This window comes from Lutra lutra, chromosome 13, assembly GCF_902655055.1.
Source record: "Lutra lutra chromosome 13, mLutLut1.2, whole genome shotgun sequence".
NCBI classification, from domain to species: domain Eukaryota; kingdom Metazoa; phylum Chordata; class Mammalia; order Carnivora; family Mustelidae; genus Lutra; species Lutra lutra.
The window spans coordinates 88,068,597-88,084,889 of record NC_062290.1 but is presented as its reverse complement, the minus strand read 5'-3'; the positions used below and the strand labels follow the sequence as shown (position 1 = coordinate 88,084,889).

Here is a 16,293-nt window from a genome sequence, read left to right as displayed (position 1 = left end):
CCACCTCCCCTTACAGTTAGGGCCGTTTGTGTGTTGGCCGTGCCAGGCTGGAAGCCCAGGGCCATGGGGCAGGACACCCAGGCGCCCTCGACCTGAGGGGTCAGAGCCTGCTGAGGCTGTGTTTCACCAACGTGAGGTGGTTTTGGAATATGGGTGAAGTTCAGTGGGGTGAGGCCCAGAGCCTTCTTGAGGCATCTTGGGTGAAAAATGGTGGTTTGTAAAAGCACCAGGGCAGGAAAAGCTGCTGTGAGGTTGTGAGGGGCGGCTGATTATAGGCTATGGGGCTTGGGGCACGTAAGGAAAAAGGGAGGTTTTGAGAAAGAACTTTCATGTATTAAAGAAGACACACAGGATCCCGGAGGCTTTGCTATTTGTCAAAGTTGGTTTTCCTTCTAGTAAGGTATTAAGAGTAAGACAGTTGGGAGCTTCCTCCTATCACACGTCCTTGTCAATGGGCTACAGGTTTATTTTTTTAAATTATTTTTTAAAATTATTTTTTGTTTTTTTTTTTAAAGATTTTATTTATTTATTTGACAGAGATCACAAGCAGGCAGAGAGGCAGGCAGAGAGAGGAGGGGAAGCAGGCTCCCCGCTGAGTGCAGAGTCCTATGCGGGGCTCGATCTCAGGACCCTGGGAACATGACCTGAGCCAAAGGCAGAGGCTTTGACCCACTGAGCCACCCAGGCGCCCCTGGGCTGCAGGTTTAAAAGAAATTCTATTTTATTGACCTTTCCTTCTGCCTCAGCCTCCCTCAATTTTATGGAGGGGACGGTGATGTTAGGGCTTTGGGAAATAGTTACAGGTCTCTGGAAGTCAGGCTATTGATAAGAAAGCTTCTTCCTTGTAAATCATCAGGACATTTGTAAACTGAGGGATATTCAGGCCCTACAGGATTGTGATCTCTACGAGTTAACTGTTTTTCCTTTAGGGCAGCCCACAGCGTCTGAGGAATGTCCCATGTATCTCGTGGGAGGTGGGGGTGGTTGTGGGGTGTCAGCTTCTGCTTTGTCCTCAGCTTGCCTTCTGTTCCCTCACCAAAACCATCTGCTCAAAAAGGAGTCAGGGGGCACCTGGGTGGCTCAGTGGGTTAAGCCTTTGCCTTCGACTCAGGTCATGGTCTTAGGGTCCTGGGATCGAGTCCCGCCTCGGACTCTCTGCTCAGCGGGGAGCCTGCTTCCCCCTCTCTCTCTGCCTTTCTCTCTGCCTACTTGTGATCTCGCTCTCTCTCTCTGTTAAATAAATAAATAAAATATTTTTTAAAAAAAGGGGGGGGGTTGTCAGGACACAGACCAGCCAGGCGACATGGAGGGCTGGGCGGAAGGAGCTGGTGAAGGCCCTCCCCGCCTGGGACGACACAGCCTCTCGAACCAGCTGCTTGCGGGGGTGACTCACTGAGGTAACTGGGACTCAAGACACCAGGCCCTCCTCTAGGTGCCCCAGGGGAATGACCCACACAGCCCTGCCCTCTAGGAGCTTTTATTCAAGGCCATCTCCCTCCACAGCCAGGGCAGCCATACCAGGGGCAACATACCAGGGTCTGAGGCTGGTTCACGCAGCCTCCCCTCAGGGAAGTTCTGTGTTGGGGCAGGAGGCTCGGAGCCAGCAGCCCCAGGGCCTCGGGCCTGCTTTGTTGGTTTAAAATACCACTTGACTGCATGAGGGAAAATATGAACTCAGGAAATAGGAGAAAGCAAAGAAACGCGAAGGACAAAACCATCCAGAAGAACCACAGGGAAGGAAGGGCCCTTGCATGGCCACTGAACCCTTGGCCACATGGCCCTTTTGTCTATAGGATGAGAATCAATGTGTGTCATCTCTGCTGGGTCATTCCATAGTGTCACGGCTCGTCCGAGACTACCCAAGACTAGTTGGATCCCTAACCCTTCTTCACAGCAGATGGTGCCGCTTCCTGTCTTCGAGTCCCTTCGTCCTGTCCTCCAGTAATCCTACTGCTCTCGGCAGGCTTTCACCTGGAGCACCCACTACTGACCCCGACGTGGCTCTGCCTGCTGGCCATCACCGCACTGTTGGGACCCATCAGTGGCGCTTGTCCAAGCCGCCACTCCCACCTGCCCAGAACACCCTCCGTCTCTGCTCCCTTCTTACCTCATAGTTGCTGTTCTTGATTCCCTGAGGACCTCTGAACACTGGAGGGCCCAGGGGGCCACAATCTCTGTTCTCCCCTCTTGTCTCACAATCTCCTCCTGCCCTAGACCTTTCCGAACTGCAGCACTGGCCCCATCCCCAAGTGTGCCCCCTGCCCAGATTCCGGGGGCCCTGGGTGAGCCTTAGGTATACACCTGCTGACTCAAGGGATGTCCATATGTCCTCTCCATCTTACCATGCTGGACCTCCCGTGCCTTGGCCTGGCCTCCTGCAGCCTTCCTGGTCTCAGGGACGGCAGCGCTACCCTCCCTCCAGCAGAGCCTGGGATTCCGGGCTCCTTTCATTCACACTCACGTCCAACCTGAAAACACACCTGTCCTCACAGCCACGCATAAACCAACACGCATGCCAGCAGCTGCGTCACCAGGCTGGTTCAAAGCCCTTCTCTTCAAGACTGGATTATTCCAGAAGCCCAGTTGCTCCCGCAGCTTCCAGCTCTGCCTCGGTTTTCCCCAGCATAGTCACTGCTCCTTTCGAAACCGTGTCCCCCGCTGCACAAGGCTCTCTGACAGCTTCCTAGCCTTGGATCCTGGCACTTGCGTGACCCTCTAGCTCCCCGTATGCCCCATCTCTCTTGGGATTTCTGCTCTGGTATCACCCTGAGCCCCTCCACAGACTCCCACTCTTTTCCCTTCTTGTTCCACTTTATCGTCTGCCATACAATCTATCCCATCAGACTAGTTCGAACCTACTAGAACGTGAGTTCCATAGAGATGGGAGTGGTCACAGCTTGGTAGCTGTAGCAAGTCTAGAAGAGTCTGGTCCTTGGAAGACGCAGACAATAAACACGCTGAACGGAGGAACCAAACTACTGGGCTCGTGGTGAGGATTCGACGGGGTAACGGGCTGTCATTGTGTCCGTGGAAACTTCTGTAAGAGGAATTGCTGGGTCAGAGAACATGAGCCTCTCTCAGAGCAGCTTGTTATCTCCTTCAGAGAAAACAAACAAACACACCTCTGACAATTTAGGACAGGAGATTCCCCTCGTCAGTTAGGTCATTCAAGATCTACTGACTTGAGGGGCACCTGGGTGGCTCAGCTGGGAGTCCGACTCTTGGTTTCAGCTTAAGTCATAATCCCGACGTCGTGAAATCAGCTCCCCCCACCCCCCGCCCTGTGACAGCTCCAAGCTAGGTGTGAAGCCTGCTTGGGATTCTCTCCCTCTCCCTCTGCCCCTCCTCCTGTATGCAAATAAATTAAAAATCATTAAAAAAAAAAAACAACAACTATAGACTCAATAGCCATTAAGACACCTTGCAATTGTTTCCAGACGGACTGGATTACTTGCTAATGTACTGAGTTGAATAGAAACCCATGTTCAGGGCGCCTGGGTGGCTCAGTTGGTTAAGCGACTGCCTTTGGCTCAGGTCATGATCCTGGAATCCCAGGATCGAGTCCCACATCGGGTTCCCAGCTCCATGGGAAGTCTGCTTCTCCCTCTGATCTTCTCCCTTCTCAAGCTTTCTCTCTCTCAAATAAAAAAGTCTTAAAAAAAAAAAAAAAAGAAACCCATGTTCACCTGGAACCTCAGAATGTGACCTGATTTAAAAAGGTCTTTGCAGGGGCGCCTGGGTGGCTCAGTGGGTTAAGCCGCTGCCTTCGGCTCAGGTCATGATCCCAGGTCCTGGGTTCGAGCCCCACATCGGGCTTTCTGCTCAGCGGGGAGCCTGCTTCCTCCTCTCTCTCTGCCTGCCTCTCTGCCTACTTGTGATTTCTCTCTGTCAAATAAATAAATAAAATTAAAAAAAAAAAAAAAGGTCTTTGCAGAGGTGCCTGGGTGGCTCAATGGGTTAAGTGCCTGCCTTCAGCTGGGGTCATGATCTCAGGGTCCTGGGATTAGGCCCCACACCAGGCTCCTTGTTCAGTGGGGAATCTGCTTCTCCCTCTGCCTCTGAGGCTCCACACCCCCCACTACTTCTGCCTTTTCTCTCACTCCCTCCCTCCCTCAAAAATAAATAAATAAATAAATAAACAAACATCTTAAAAAACAAGTAAGAATCTTTGCCTATGTAGCAGGTTGAGATGAGATCATACCGGATCAACGTGGATCTTAAATCCATGGACTGGCATTCTTATGGGAGAGACAGCCGCACACAGAAGGCAGAACACAGGGTGAAGCCAGAGGCAGAGACTGGAGAGGTTCATCTACAAGCCAAGGAAAGCCAAGGACTGCCAGCTATCACCAGAAGCTAGAAGACAGGCATGGAACATTCTGATGGACCCTGATGGACCCACTGATGGCTTCACCTGGGTTTCAGACTGCTAGCTTCTGGAACAATGACAGAATAAATTTGTTGTGAACCACCTGTGTGACTATGCGATTTTCTGCGGCAGCTCTGACAAACTAAAACACTAGTCAGGAAGTTTAAGGTTTGTTTTTTGTTAACTTCTGGCCTTTTGTGAAGTGTGTTATCTGGAGATCTGGGACCATTTCTACAGAGACAGTTCTGGTTAAAAGTTTTTTGCCAACCTTACTTCAGGGACCCCCTTCCAAAGGCCTCCTCCAGTGACAGAATGCAGAATTTGCCTTAAATATGGCTATCCCTGGCTTCAGGTTCCCAGCAAATGTTATCCGCCAAAATGTGCTTCTCCTCCAAGGACTTTAGCTCTGACACCAGACACTCTAACCTTCCCACTGCTCTCTGTCCTCCTGCCCACTGGCTACCCTAATCCAAGTGACTGCCATCTCCCGAAGTCCCCGGAGATCTCCCTTCAACTGCTCTGGTCATTTCTTGCCTGCCCTAGGCCACCCAAGACTTAGCAGCCCGAGGAACCTTAGTTAAGTTACAAACCTAACTATTGTTACCCCACTGATGGAGAACTTTCTGTAGCCTCCAGGGCTCGCGAGTCAGGTTCAAGCAGGTCTGTGACGCGGAGCAGATGGAGTCACACGGCAGTGCGGCTTACAGCAGTCCCTCCCCAGTTCCTTCTTCGGGGACCGAGACCCTGTCTCATCTGTCTTCCTTCTCCCTCGACACTGAGTGGACAGGAGCAAGGGAGCATCATGGCGCCTGCTCTCTGGAGGAGCAGGCCAAGTGTTCTGGAAGGTACTCAAAAGAGAAAAAAAAAGACAAAAGTCCTCCACAATTATATCCGGGGACATGAACTGGGATGAAGAAAAGAATCAAGTCTTGACAAATCAAATCCCAATCGTGAGGCCTAGTGTGCCGGCCACAGGGTGCAGAGCTGGGGGTGTGAACACAGAACACAGCACATAGCCACTTACTGAAAAAAAAAAAGTCAACTTTAATTATAACTGACCAAACTGTCCAGGAATGCCTCCAAACTGAGCAAAAGAAACACGATAAAATTCTCTATTGAATAAACCAAGTTTTTGCCAGCCCCGGGGCTTCGGAGGGTTGGGCCAAGAGCAGCCCACTCCCAGGGCTGGTTCCGCCTCCCACGCCAGTTTCTCACCTGAGAGGAGGGCTGGCAACAGGTGAGGGACCTGTCCCTTCCTCCTACCACACTGGGAACTCTCTTTACAAAGTCACTGGTGGGGTGTGCCTCTCCTCCCACCCCATTCCTGTCTGAAAGTAAACGGAGACCCTCTGGGCATCATCTCGAAAGCCAGGGAACAAGGCGAGGCACCCCAGTGCCCTCCGGGACTTTCAGCCAAAGCTTTCCTCCAGTTCGCTCAGCTGGTGTTCCCAGTGCCCAGAGTAGGGAGGAAATAAAATAAGCACTAGAGAAAACTCAAATGCCCCATCATCTCCACAATGCAAGTCACATAGCAGAAGGAAAAATAAAACTGCCCTAACGAAAAGGGCGGGCAGCCGGCCCTCAGAAGACACGCTCAAATTCCGTCTGGTTGGTGGTGGCGGGATTGCGGCTCTGGTTGGTGGACTGCTGGGTGATCTGGCTGCCCTTCCGGCGTGGCGGCGCCAGATACTCGAACATGGACGTCAGGTGCGTGGAGAGCATGCCCTTGAGATCTGAGGGCATGGGGTCAGACCAGAAGAAGTCGTGGTTGAGGGCATCGTCACTGTCGATGCGCTGTGCGGGGTCCAGCACCAGCAGCTTGTCGATGAGATCCAGCGCGTAGGGGTCCCGCACGTAGGCCTTCAGCCTGTCCTTCACTTTCCGTTTCTGGCCCTTAACCAGGTCCAACTTCTCAAACAGCTCGTATTTGTCCACGTTGGGCCACACCTGCGCAGGAGGTATGGAGCAAGGGTGGTGTTAATTCAGGGGGTACATGGCTTGTCCCCTGGTTAGGCACCCGAAGGGACTAAAACTTCTCCCATCGGATGCTCCCAGACCACCCTGGAGGGTGAACTTGACCTCTCCAAGGTAAAAGCAGCAGTGACCGTGTAGCTGGCACACACCAAGCGCCACGCCTTTTATACAAGCGCCTGGCACGCGCCCACCAGGCCTGAAACAGGCGCAGCTGACTCACAGCAGAGAAACTCCGCTCTGAGGTGAGGGATTCAAATGCCCTCCCCAAGGCCACGATCTGTGATGGGGGCGAGACTTAAGCATAGCCCGTGTGGCTCTAAAGAGCAGGCCCTGTCCCACCACCAGCCACCTCTCCAGAGCTGTCCTTCCATTCCACTCCCCACTCCTCCCTTGCCAGGAGGACTTCCGGATCTCTGCAGCCTGTGGGGCCCAGGGGCCCAGGCAGCCTGGCCACGCACCTCAGGGGTGATGGAGCCACAGAGCTGGCTGATGAGGGCAAGCTGGTGCTGCTCGGTGTTGCCCTGCATGATAGGGCTGCGGGTCCACATCTCCGCCATGATGCACCCAGCACCCCACAGGTCAATGGGGGGGCCGTAGTCCCGCTCCCCTGGGAAGAAGAGCGCACCAGGAGGGCCCCTTGAGCCCGAGGGCCTCCTGAGACGCAGTGCCCCGGGGCCGGCGGCTCAAGAAGCCCTGGCAGTGGGGGGCTGAGGCCGGGTAAGTGCCCAGCCCCTGCCCCCCTCCGCCCGCTCGGGAGTCCTCACCGAGCAACAGCTCCGGGGGCCGGTACCAGAGCGTCACCACACGGTTGGTATAGCGGTTGGGCTGGCTGTTCTTGGCCAGGCTGAAGGCCCGGGCCAGCCCAAAGTCTGCCAGCTTCAGAACCCCATCGCGAGTGATGAGCACATTAGCCGCCTTCATGTCCCTGTGCAGGATCTGCGGGAAGTGTGAGAGGGCTCAGTCAGGCCTCCAGGGGCCCTCAGTCACGTCCACCCAGCAGTGGGAGCCTAGGCCAACCCAAGCCTCGGTCCCTCTTTCCCCACTCTGACCCCCACCTTGTTTCTGTGGATGTAGTAGAGGCCGTTGAGCAACATCTGCATGACCTTCTTGATCTCGGACAGTGTGAACTTGACTAAGACATTGCTCAGCAGCCCAGCAAGGTCATGCTCGCAGAAGTCAAACACTAGGTATATACTGCCTTTGCAGCGGTTGTAGGGGGAAGCTGAGATGGGAAGAATGGGGGGTGAGAAAAATAAAGTAAAAAATCCCACGTGCAACTCATTTTCCCACCACCAGCTTCCACCCTTCCAACCCGTGGACACTTGGGATATCCGGCTGCGCACTCCTGAGTGCCTCCTCTGGGCCGGGTGCTGTGGCAGGCCCTGGGGCAGAACAGCTATGATGAAGGGACGCAAGAGAGCGGTCACAGTTGGTGTGTCTGAGTTAAGAAGAGGCAATTTAGGTGTGTCCGCTTCCCAACTTTGCAAACAAAGTCTTCAGGCTCTAAGTCTCATTTTCCCCATCTGGAAATGGGGGCAAGATCCACACCACTTACCTTTGGTTCGACAGATCTCAATCAAGTTGACCACATTCTCGTGTTTTAGAAGTTGGAGGATCTTGATTTCCCGCAAGGCTGTAATGGGGAACTGGGTGGGAGAAAGACAGAGGGGGTCAGAGGTGAGTGAGTGAACTATGAACCAATGAACAAGCCATGGGTTCCATATTAAGAGACAAAGGTGGGGAAAAAAAGAGTAAAGTCATGGGCTCTGAAATCAATCACCTCAGACGTTTTATCTGTAAAACGGGTATAAAAATAGTATGTGCCCCTCAAGGAGGTGGTTTGAGACAATAAAACGCAACAGTGGAACTTGACACACAGGCTTCGCTACCAGTCACTAAATGCTCCAGTTTCTTCAACCTTTAAATTTTAGCTCTATGCCTGTATTTTACTAGGTGGTAACAAAAACAGCTATTTAAAGTAACGTCCTTGCTAAGAAGCAGATCTCTGGGAAGCTGGACTAGGGCTAAGGCGGGGCAGCTCCTTTTCAACGGAGTACCAGTCACCCTCTTAAAGTCGTCGCGTGCAATTTCTTTTTACCTTACACAAAACAAATGCTAAGAACACAGCCTTAAGCACTGTTTAAAGGCTTTCTAACTTCAGAAACCAAAGCGGACTCTGCAAGCATGAGCTCCCCCTCCTGGCCCCAACCGTATTTACCTAAGAATGAAACATCAAACGCTCTAAAACATTTGTATTAAAAAAATCAATCTAGAACTCAAATTCTCTGGAACACAGAAATTTCCAAACTAACCCCCCCCCCCCACACACACACACTGATTCTCCAGGCGAGAGCCCTAGCAGGAGCAGGGTGGAAACCCAACCCCTTGCCCATGGGAGCTAGCAGGCCCGCCCACCCGGCCCATACTCACCCCCTCCTTCTCGTTCTCCATCAGCACTTTCTTCAGAGCCACCTTTTTGCCGGTCTTACGGTGCTTTGCCTTAAATACCTCCCTGCAGGCAGAGAGGGGGACCCAAGAGGATTCATCAAGTCGTTTCTGCAGGGCCCGCCCCTCCCCCACTAGAGGAGGAGGGCAGCAAAAAGGGATTCCCCGGGCGGGGCTGGGCCGGGTACCCAGGGCACTCCCCTACCCTGCCACCCGCCATCTGCGGTCCTTCTCCGAGCCTCTACTTCCTTTCCTCGGTCTCCTCACCCAGGCGTCTCTCGGAGAGCCCGCTCCCCTCACAGGCTCCTCTCTGCAACCCCACCCCGCCCCCCATCACGGGCCTCAGGCTCCTCCCAGCCAGCCGGCTCCATCAGGCCCTGGCGGGCTGCGGCGCGGCCTAGCGAGACCAAGGGACACGTTTGGTGCTCCGGGGCTTCCCGACCAGCTTGGGCCCGGCCCTGGAAATCCCGACGACGGCCCTGAGGAGTGCAGGCTCAGGGTTCCCGATCCCCCCCTCCCCGGGGGCGCAGCCTTACCCGAAGGTGCCTTGGCCGATCTTAGCGAGCTTCTCGTATTTGGTCACCTCATCACAAAAGGGGCACTCCACCGAGTCGTACTGCTTTGCCATGGCTGCCTCCAGCGCGCCGCCTCCGCCACCGCCGCCGCCACCGCCGCCGCCGCCGCCGCCGCCCCCAGCCGCCGCCGCCGCCGCTGCTCCCGCTCCGGGCCCCGCCACCGTGCTCCAGGCCCCTCCGCGGCCGCGCCACTTCCGCCTCCACGGCCACTTCCGGCCTCGCGGCGCCGACCCCGCCTCTTCCGCCCGCCGCCCGCCGCCAGGCCCCCTGGGACTTGTAGTTCCCGGGAGGCCAGGAGGAGCCGGAGCTGCAGAGGAGCCTCCGCCGCCGCCGCTGCCCCCGCCTCCGCCGCCGCCACTGTTGGTGGCGGCCCCGATCGGGGGCGCGGGGAGCCGGGGCGCCGGGGCTGGGGCTCGGGGCGGTGCGTCCCGCTGCATCGGCCCGGGCCGCCGCTGCTGCCGAAGCCGCTGCCGCTCTGGCGCCCGATCCGGGGCCAGCCGCAGTGCCCTGCTCCTCCTCCTCCGACGGCGCCGCCTCCGCCGGGCTGCGCGGGGCGGCGGGCGGAGGGGCGGCCCCCGAGCCGCGGCCTGGGGGCTCCCTGGCCGGGCCCGGGCCCGGGGCGGCCGGGCGAGGGGGCGAGACGGGAAGAGCCGACGAGGAGGCGGCCCAAGAGCCCGGGAGGGGGCGCGTTATAAAGGGGGAGGTGCCCCGGCCTCGCCCTCCCCTCCCCCTCCGCCCGCCCCCTCCCTCCTCCCTCCCACCCTCCGCGGCCGCACCTGCCGCCGCAGCCGCCGTCGCCGCCCGCCCGCTGTCCGCCGGCCGCCCTCGGCGCGTCACCGCCCGCGGCCCCTCCTCCGCCTTCGGAGGTGGGGCCCCGCGCTCGACACCTGGCTGCGGGGCGCGTTGCCGCGTGCCTCAGTTTACCCCCACATGTCAGCTGCCGCGGAGAGCCCTCTCCTCCCCGGCTCGGAGTGCCCCTCCACAGGCGAAGGCGGGAGGCGCTGAGGGAGAGGCCTCGGGTCCTGGGAGGAGAGAACGGCCCCCGCCGCCGCCTCCCCGGGCCCCAGCCACCCGCCGTTGACATGGCAACCGACGTCCGCTAGGGGGCGCGGCGATACCGGAGGCGGCGAGCGAGCAACGCCCGGGCCTTCCAGCCCTAGACCCCCTGTTTTGTGGGAGGCAGGGATGAAACCCACAGGAGTTCCATCCCCGCTGAGCTGCGCCGAGCTGGTCAGTCCCGGGTCAGTAATCACAAAAATGGCTAGCATTTTCCCAGAACCCCTGAGCACACAGGGGTTCTGGGTAGATGCTAGCTGAATCCTGCTGAATCAACCGCCCCATCAATAGATTAACCAGCCCATTTTACAGAAGAGGGCATTGGGGTTCAGGGAGGTGAGGTCATTTGACCAAGGTCAGAGAGTGACAGTGCTGGGACTGGAACCTAGTCTCTCTGATTCTGAGGAGGAGTCTCCTGAGTCAGGCTATTTACAGTCTGGCCAGGGGTACAGCAATGGTGCTGTTTGAGACCTGCCATCCCTATGCCAGGCACCAAGCCCCCCACCCATCTCCTTCCCTGACCCCATGCCCCCTTCCCCTACTCCAACCCTTCCCCAGCATTTTCCTGATATCCTTCCAGCTCTAGGAGCCTCTAGATTCTTCCTCCAGCTCTACTCAACAATCAACCCACAGCAAAGCTGTCCTTTCTACCACCTCTGCACCCCTTCAGTCTGCCCCTCCTCTCCAGTCCTCTGCTGATAGGTCCTGAGTCCTGGTCTTCCCAGTCTGGCCTCTCCGTCTGTCCTCTTCACAGCACCTTCCAGGTCCTTCTAAAATGGGATCTGTCCGTATTTCCCTCCCCCACTGTCTTTCAGGAAAACACAAACTGTGACATTTGGGCTCTTTCCAGCTCTCTCCCAGGAATTCCCCTCCTGCACTTTGCTAACTCCTTGGACTCTCCCACCTTTGGGGCTGTGCTCCTCAGTGCACCCTGTTACCTGTCTCCCTGCAGGAAGCCCTCAGGGTGGCTCAGCAGCCCTTACCCCTCATGGCTTGGCCTGGCAGCCTCCTTGTAGGAGGAAGCAGTTCTGATGGGGTCCCCTGGCGTCCAAGGGACTCTGTTCTGGGAGAGGGCCCCACCATAGAAGGCCTCTAAGGTCAGGCAAACAGCAGGGAGCCCCCTCCTGAGGTCAGTGTGAGGCCATCAAGGGTTTTAGGCAGTCATGAGACATGTCAGGGAGTGATCTGGGGTCAGCTTCCTGGGTACACTGTAGAAGCTGGGAGGCCATTGTCTAAATTGGGGGTGGGAAGGGCAAGGAGGGAAAGAACAATAATAATTGTAGTAATTATAATTTGTTGAGGAAAAATAAACGGTCCAAGCCATACATTCAGCACTTTCTGGGAATTATCTCAATTCTCACTGAGCTATATGAGGTAGGAACTATTATCACCTCTTTATACACCTAAGGACACTGGCATGCAGAGGTAACATCACCAGCCAGGGCCAAACAGCTGGCCAGCAGCCACACGGGTATTTGAACCAGGTTATCTGGCACAAACCCCGAGCACTTAGCCGTGTCAGGACTCCACCTATCTGGGCTGTGGGCAGAGCTAGGGCACGGGCAGGGCACAGCACTGCTGGCCTAGGTGTCCCAGATGCCCATGGGAGGCATGGGAGGGGACGGTAGTATGAGGGTGTATCATGGTTTTGGGTGGCCTCCGCCATCAGATTCTTAGGCGGCGGCCCCTGCCTGTTTCCCACGAGCTCTCCCTAAGTCACATCCTGTGGGCAGAGGCCTCAGCAGATGTTCTGGTGATGTTGTCACCTCCAGCCCCTGGCCTGAACCCCGACATCCGCCAGTCACTTCCCCTCCAAGTTTTGGGCCCTCGGTCCTCCCTGGCAGAAGCACTTGGGAGCCCTTGAGAAGGCTGGCCACGCAGCCCCAGCATGGGGACCCTGATCCCCCAGGTGGAAGTGTGAAGAAATTAGGTCCTGGCTGGAAATGATTTCTCACTGCCTCTGACTTCTGATTTGCTGGTTTGAGGAAAATGTTTCCTGCTTCCCTGAATCAGCTAAGCCGGCCAAGCCAGGCATGTGGCCAGGACTCAGTAAATGTTTGCTGACTGACCGACCAGACTGTGTGAGAGCCTCTGGTCCTGCTGCCAATTAACAGTTAGGAAAACTGAGGCACGGACTAGAAGAGGGAGCTATAGGCCAGCTGTTTGACTCTGCCCCAGATCTTCTGTCTTCCTCTCCTGAGCAGGGACAGGGTGAGGGGCATATGGAGGGAAGCAGAAGACAGGCTCACGGGTGGGCTGCTCCTAGCTGCTGGTATGTCCCAGGAGACAAAGGAGCACCGGACACGGGGAGATCAGATGGAGGATGGCGGCATGATGCTTGCGGCCCTGTACACCACGGACATTCAGCTGGGTGCTGACCCTGTGCTCAGCCCTGTGTTGATATGTGTCATTTCCCCAGAACTTTCCAGGGCCCCTCTTAAGAGGTTGCTCTATGGGGCAAGTTCCAGAAGAGGAAACTGAGGCTCAGAGTAGTGATGTGGCCTGCCCGAGGCCTGCCCACAGCCAGGAAGCTATGGAGCTGGGATTCAAGGCCAGGTCTCTGCTTTCAAAGCCCAGGGTTGGGGTACCTGACTGGCTCAGTCTGTAGAGTGTGCCACTCTTGATCTCAGGGTTGTGAGTTAAAGCCCCACGTTGGGCATGGAGTCTACTTAGAATAAAAACAACAACAAAAAACAAATCCTAGGGTCATCTACCATCAACCCAGACAACCCACACTACCAGACCACTGGGTCAAGCTGGGAAATACCGAGACCTACAGAATAGCAGGCATGGGGCCAGTACGGCCACAGAGGGCCGATTCCTCCTTCAGGGAATGGGAGGTCTGTCAGGAACATGCAAATAAGGGTGCAAGTGAATGTTATATGGATAAAACTCACTATAAGTGTTTTATTTCACTGCCACGGGATCATGGGAGGGATGTTGTGTTTGTACCATTTTGCAGATGAGAAAAGGCTCAGCAAGGGGACGTAACTTCCCTGGGGTCCTACACATGGGATCTGAACTTGGGTTTGTCTGGGTCCAGTGCCTTTGGCTATGAAGTTGAAGGATTCCTTTTTTGTTTTGTTTTGTTTTTAAGATTTTATTTATTTATTTATTTGACAGAGAGAGAGAGATCACAAGCAGGCAGAGCGGCAGGCAGAGAGAGACGGGAAAGCAGGCTCCTTGCCAAGCAGAGAACCCGATGTGGGGCTCGATCCCAGGACCCTGAGATCATGACCTGAGCTGAAGGCAGAGGCTTAACCCACTGAGCCACTGAAGTTGAAAGATTCCAATCCCTAATAGTACCTGGCCAAATGGCAGGTGGCTGAGTTGCAGATTGGGGGAAAGGGGTAGGAGGGAGGGGACAGAAACCAGAGCAGGGTTCCCTAAGGCACTATGGCTCAGTCTAGAGCTGGGGCCACTCAGTGGAGGCAAAACTTGCAGCCAGTTGTGCAGCCCTGGGGTGGGGGGTCAGGGAAGAGCTGCATTGCGGGTGTGGGTCCAGCCGAAGCCGAGGCCTGAAGGCAGGAAGACCCTTGAATGTGCAGGGCTGGGAGCCCCTGAGCTGCTCTGGGCTAGCCTCCAACTCAGGCTGAGGAGGGCCTGCCGGACAGCCACCCGCCAGCAGGTCCCCAGCCGCACTCCCAACGGCCACTCAAGGCAGCACAAAGGGGGCTCTGAGCTCAGTGGAGCCGCCACACTGAGCCCCATTCATTCTCCCAGGGATGCGGCCATGGCTCTGGCGCCCAGGCCAAGGCAGGACTGGCCCAGCACTCACAAGCCTCAGTGACACAGCTTCAGCATGGCCCGGGGTTCCCCGCTTTCTCGTGGGGTCTCCCCTGGGGGCTTCTGGGCCTGTGCCTATCTGCCCCCCAGCCTGAACCACCCCCATCCCTCAGCAACAACCCCCAGGGCCAGGGGCTGCCAAGGCCACGGAGGACTAACCTGGGCCAACATTTGCTCCTTTCATCCTCCCAACAATCCCTGGAAATGAGAGTCCCTGTGACCCCATTTCATGGATAGAAACGGAGTCCCCAAGAGGTAAAGCATCTAGCAAAGGGTCACACAGTAACTCGGGAGTGCCAGAAACCCTGCACTTAGCCCAAGTCACTGGGACTGCCTCCCAGGAGAGAAGCCAGGGAACCCACCTTCTGCTTCTGTGAGGAAGACCCCTAGCTACCACCAGGCCACAGGCCCTCCTCTCTCTTCTGACAACTGGAAGTTGGAGGGAGCACAGGCCTGGAGGCTAGGACACCTGGGTGTCTGTCTGTCTAGTCTCTGCTCCTCTTCAGCCTCAGTTTGCTCATCTGCAAAATGGGACAGTACCAACACTCGCCTCACAGGTCTGTTGTAGGGACCCAATGGACGATTTGTGGAGGCTTTCAGCTCCATGCCTGGCTCATGGTCAGGACTCAGTGGAAGGATCTTTTCTTGCCAAGTCCATGACCCAGGAACCCCATCCTTTCATTTGAACTTTGCACATTGGCCCCCTCCAGGTCTGTCTGGGAGCAGGACCCTGCTGTCTTGGTCTCATAGGCTGTGTCCCTTTTCCCTTCAGGGCCTCAGTTTCCCCCTCATCCCATTAAGAAGGTTCAGTCAGATGCTCCCCCTACCAGGGCCCAGCATCCAGCTGCTGGGGGGCGAGGGGGGGGGGCGGGGCGGAGCTCAGGAGCTGTAGGAGTGGAAGTCAGGACCTCAGGCTCCATAGCTGGACAAGCAGGGCCTAATTCCAGGGCCTAATCTGGGCGGGGGGAGGTTGCAGCAGCTCAGTTTCCCCATCTGTAAAATGGGAACAAGAGAAACAACATTTACCTCCTAGGACAAGAGGACAGAGCTCTCTGGCTGGAATGTACTAAGTGATGAGAACACACTAGAAGGCCCCACCTGACCCCGGACTTCCTCTCCCCTCTCTTGAAGACGTGGTTGCCAGCCTGGGGGCCAGGATAATCATGTCCAATCGTGCTGTTAACTGTGTTCCTTGCATTTGTGCCCATTCTAGAGAACAGGTGACTGGGGATTCAAGACAGCGTAGCTTGTTTTAGTACACAGAGCTGGGATTCGAAACTCCTGGTCTTGTGGTCCCCTTAAGGCCAGCAGCTGCAGACAGCCTCCGCAGGTGTCTGGAACAACCTGTGTAGGGGAGTTTCACTTCCTCATCTCTGTCCTGCCCACATGAGCAAGACCCACACGTATACACACACACGTATGAGGGAAAAGCACCAGGCTGTGGGCTAAGGGACCTAAAGGGGGGAGATATAACCCAGTCTGTGCCATCAACCTGCCGTATGACCTGGGACAACCTCTCTGCCTGTCTGTGCTTTGGTCTCCCCAGGTCTGTACAATGGGTATGCTGGACCAAACTATCACTGAGTCCCCTCCGGCTTAAGAAGCAGTGACCATGCCCCGGTGGGCACCCATGCTGTACCAGGCTCTGCACCAAGCACTAGATCCTGTGAGATAGGCGTGGCAAATGCCCCCTGCTCACAGTGAGGAACCAGAGGCTCAGGGAGGTGGGTGGCTTAGCCAGGACCACACGGTGACAAAGGAGCCAGCCAAGGCTAGAATTGGGTCTGGGTGGTCCCACGGCCCCAGGCCTAACCACAGCACTCTTCGCTGCTGCCAGTCCTTCCCCCAGACATGGAGGCTTGGGACAAACAGCCCTGTGGGCAGGCCTGACTCCCAGCACCCTTCCAGCCGCTGGCCAGACCCCCTGATAGCCCCCCGCCCAGTGGGCTCCACTCCTGGGGTCTGTGGTTTGTCTCCCAGGCCCTCCGGGTCCCATGGGCTTGTGGTCTGCCCCTGCCCCACACCCCATCAGCCAAGGCCAAGGAGGCAGCCCACAGGGGCCCAGAATGGGGGAGGCCCTGGCCCCCG

The 16,293-nt window shown here is 56.4% G+C and overlaps 1 protein-coding gene across 1 annotated transcript; it reads right to left on the bottom strand.

Moving 5' to 3' along the window:
• Positions 1 to 5,389: 5,389 nt before the first annotated feature.
• On the bottom strand, positions 5,390 to 10,108 carry CDK9 (cyclin dependent kinase 9). Its single transcript, XM_047699761.1, has 7 exons — positions 9,325 to 10,108; positions 8,774 to 8,855; positions 7,899 to 7,989; positions 7,399 to 7,565; positions 7,108 to 7,279; positions 6,802 to 6,950; positions 5,390 to 6,316 (listed from the first exon to the last, which is right to left on the bottom strand). Exons 1-7 carry the CDS (start codon positions 9,798 to 9,800, stop codon positions 5,951 to 5,953), a joined length of 1,503 nt encoding a protein of 500 aa, XP_047555717.1. The 5' UTR covers positions 9,801 to 10,108; the 3' UTR covers positions 5,390 to 5,950.
• Between the last annotated feature and the right edge of the window lie 6,185 nt (positions 10,109 to 16,293).

Excerpts from the sequence above, each read along its gene's own strand:
- CDK9 (XM_047699761.1), bottom strand. The coding sequence starts at position 9,800 with ATGCAGCGGGACGCACCGCCCCGAGCCCCAGCCCCGGCGCCCCGGCTC. Across the intron at positions 8,856-9,324 it reads ATCGGCCAAGGCACCTTCGG|GGAGGTATTTAAGGCAAAGC; the intron begins GTAAGGCTGCGC and ends CTCTGCCTGCAG. Across the intron at positions 6,951-7,107 it reads GCCCCCGGAGCTGTTGCTCG|GGGAGCGGGACTACGGCCCC; the intron begins GTGAGGACTCCC and ends TCTTCTTCCCAG.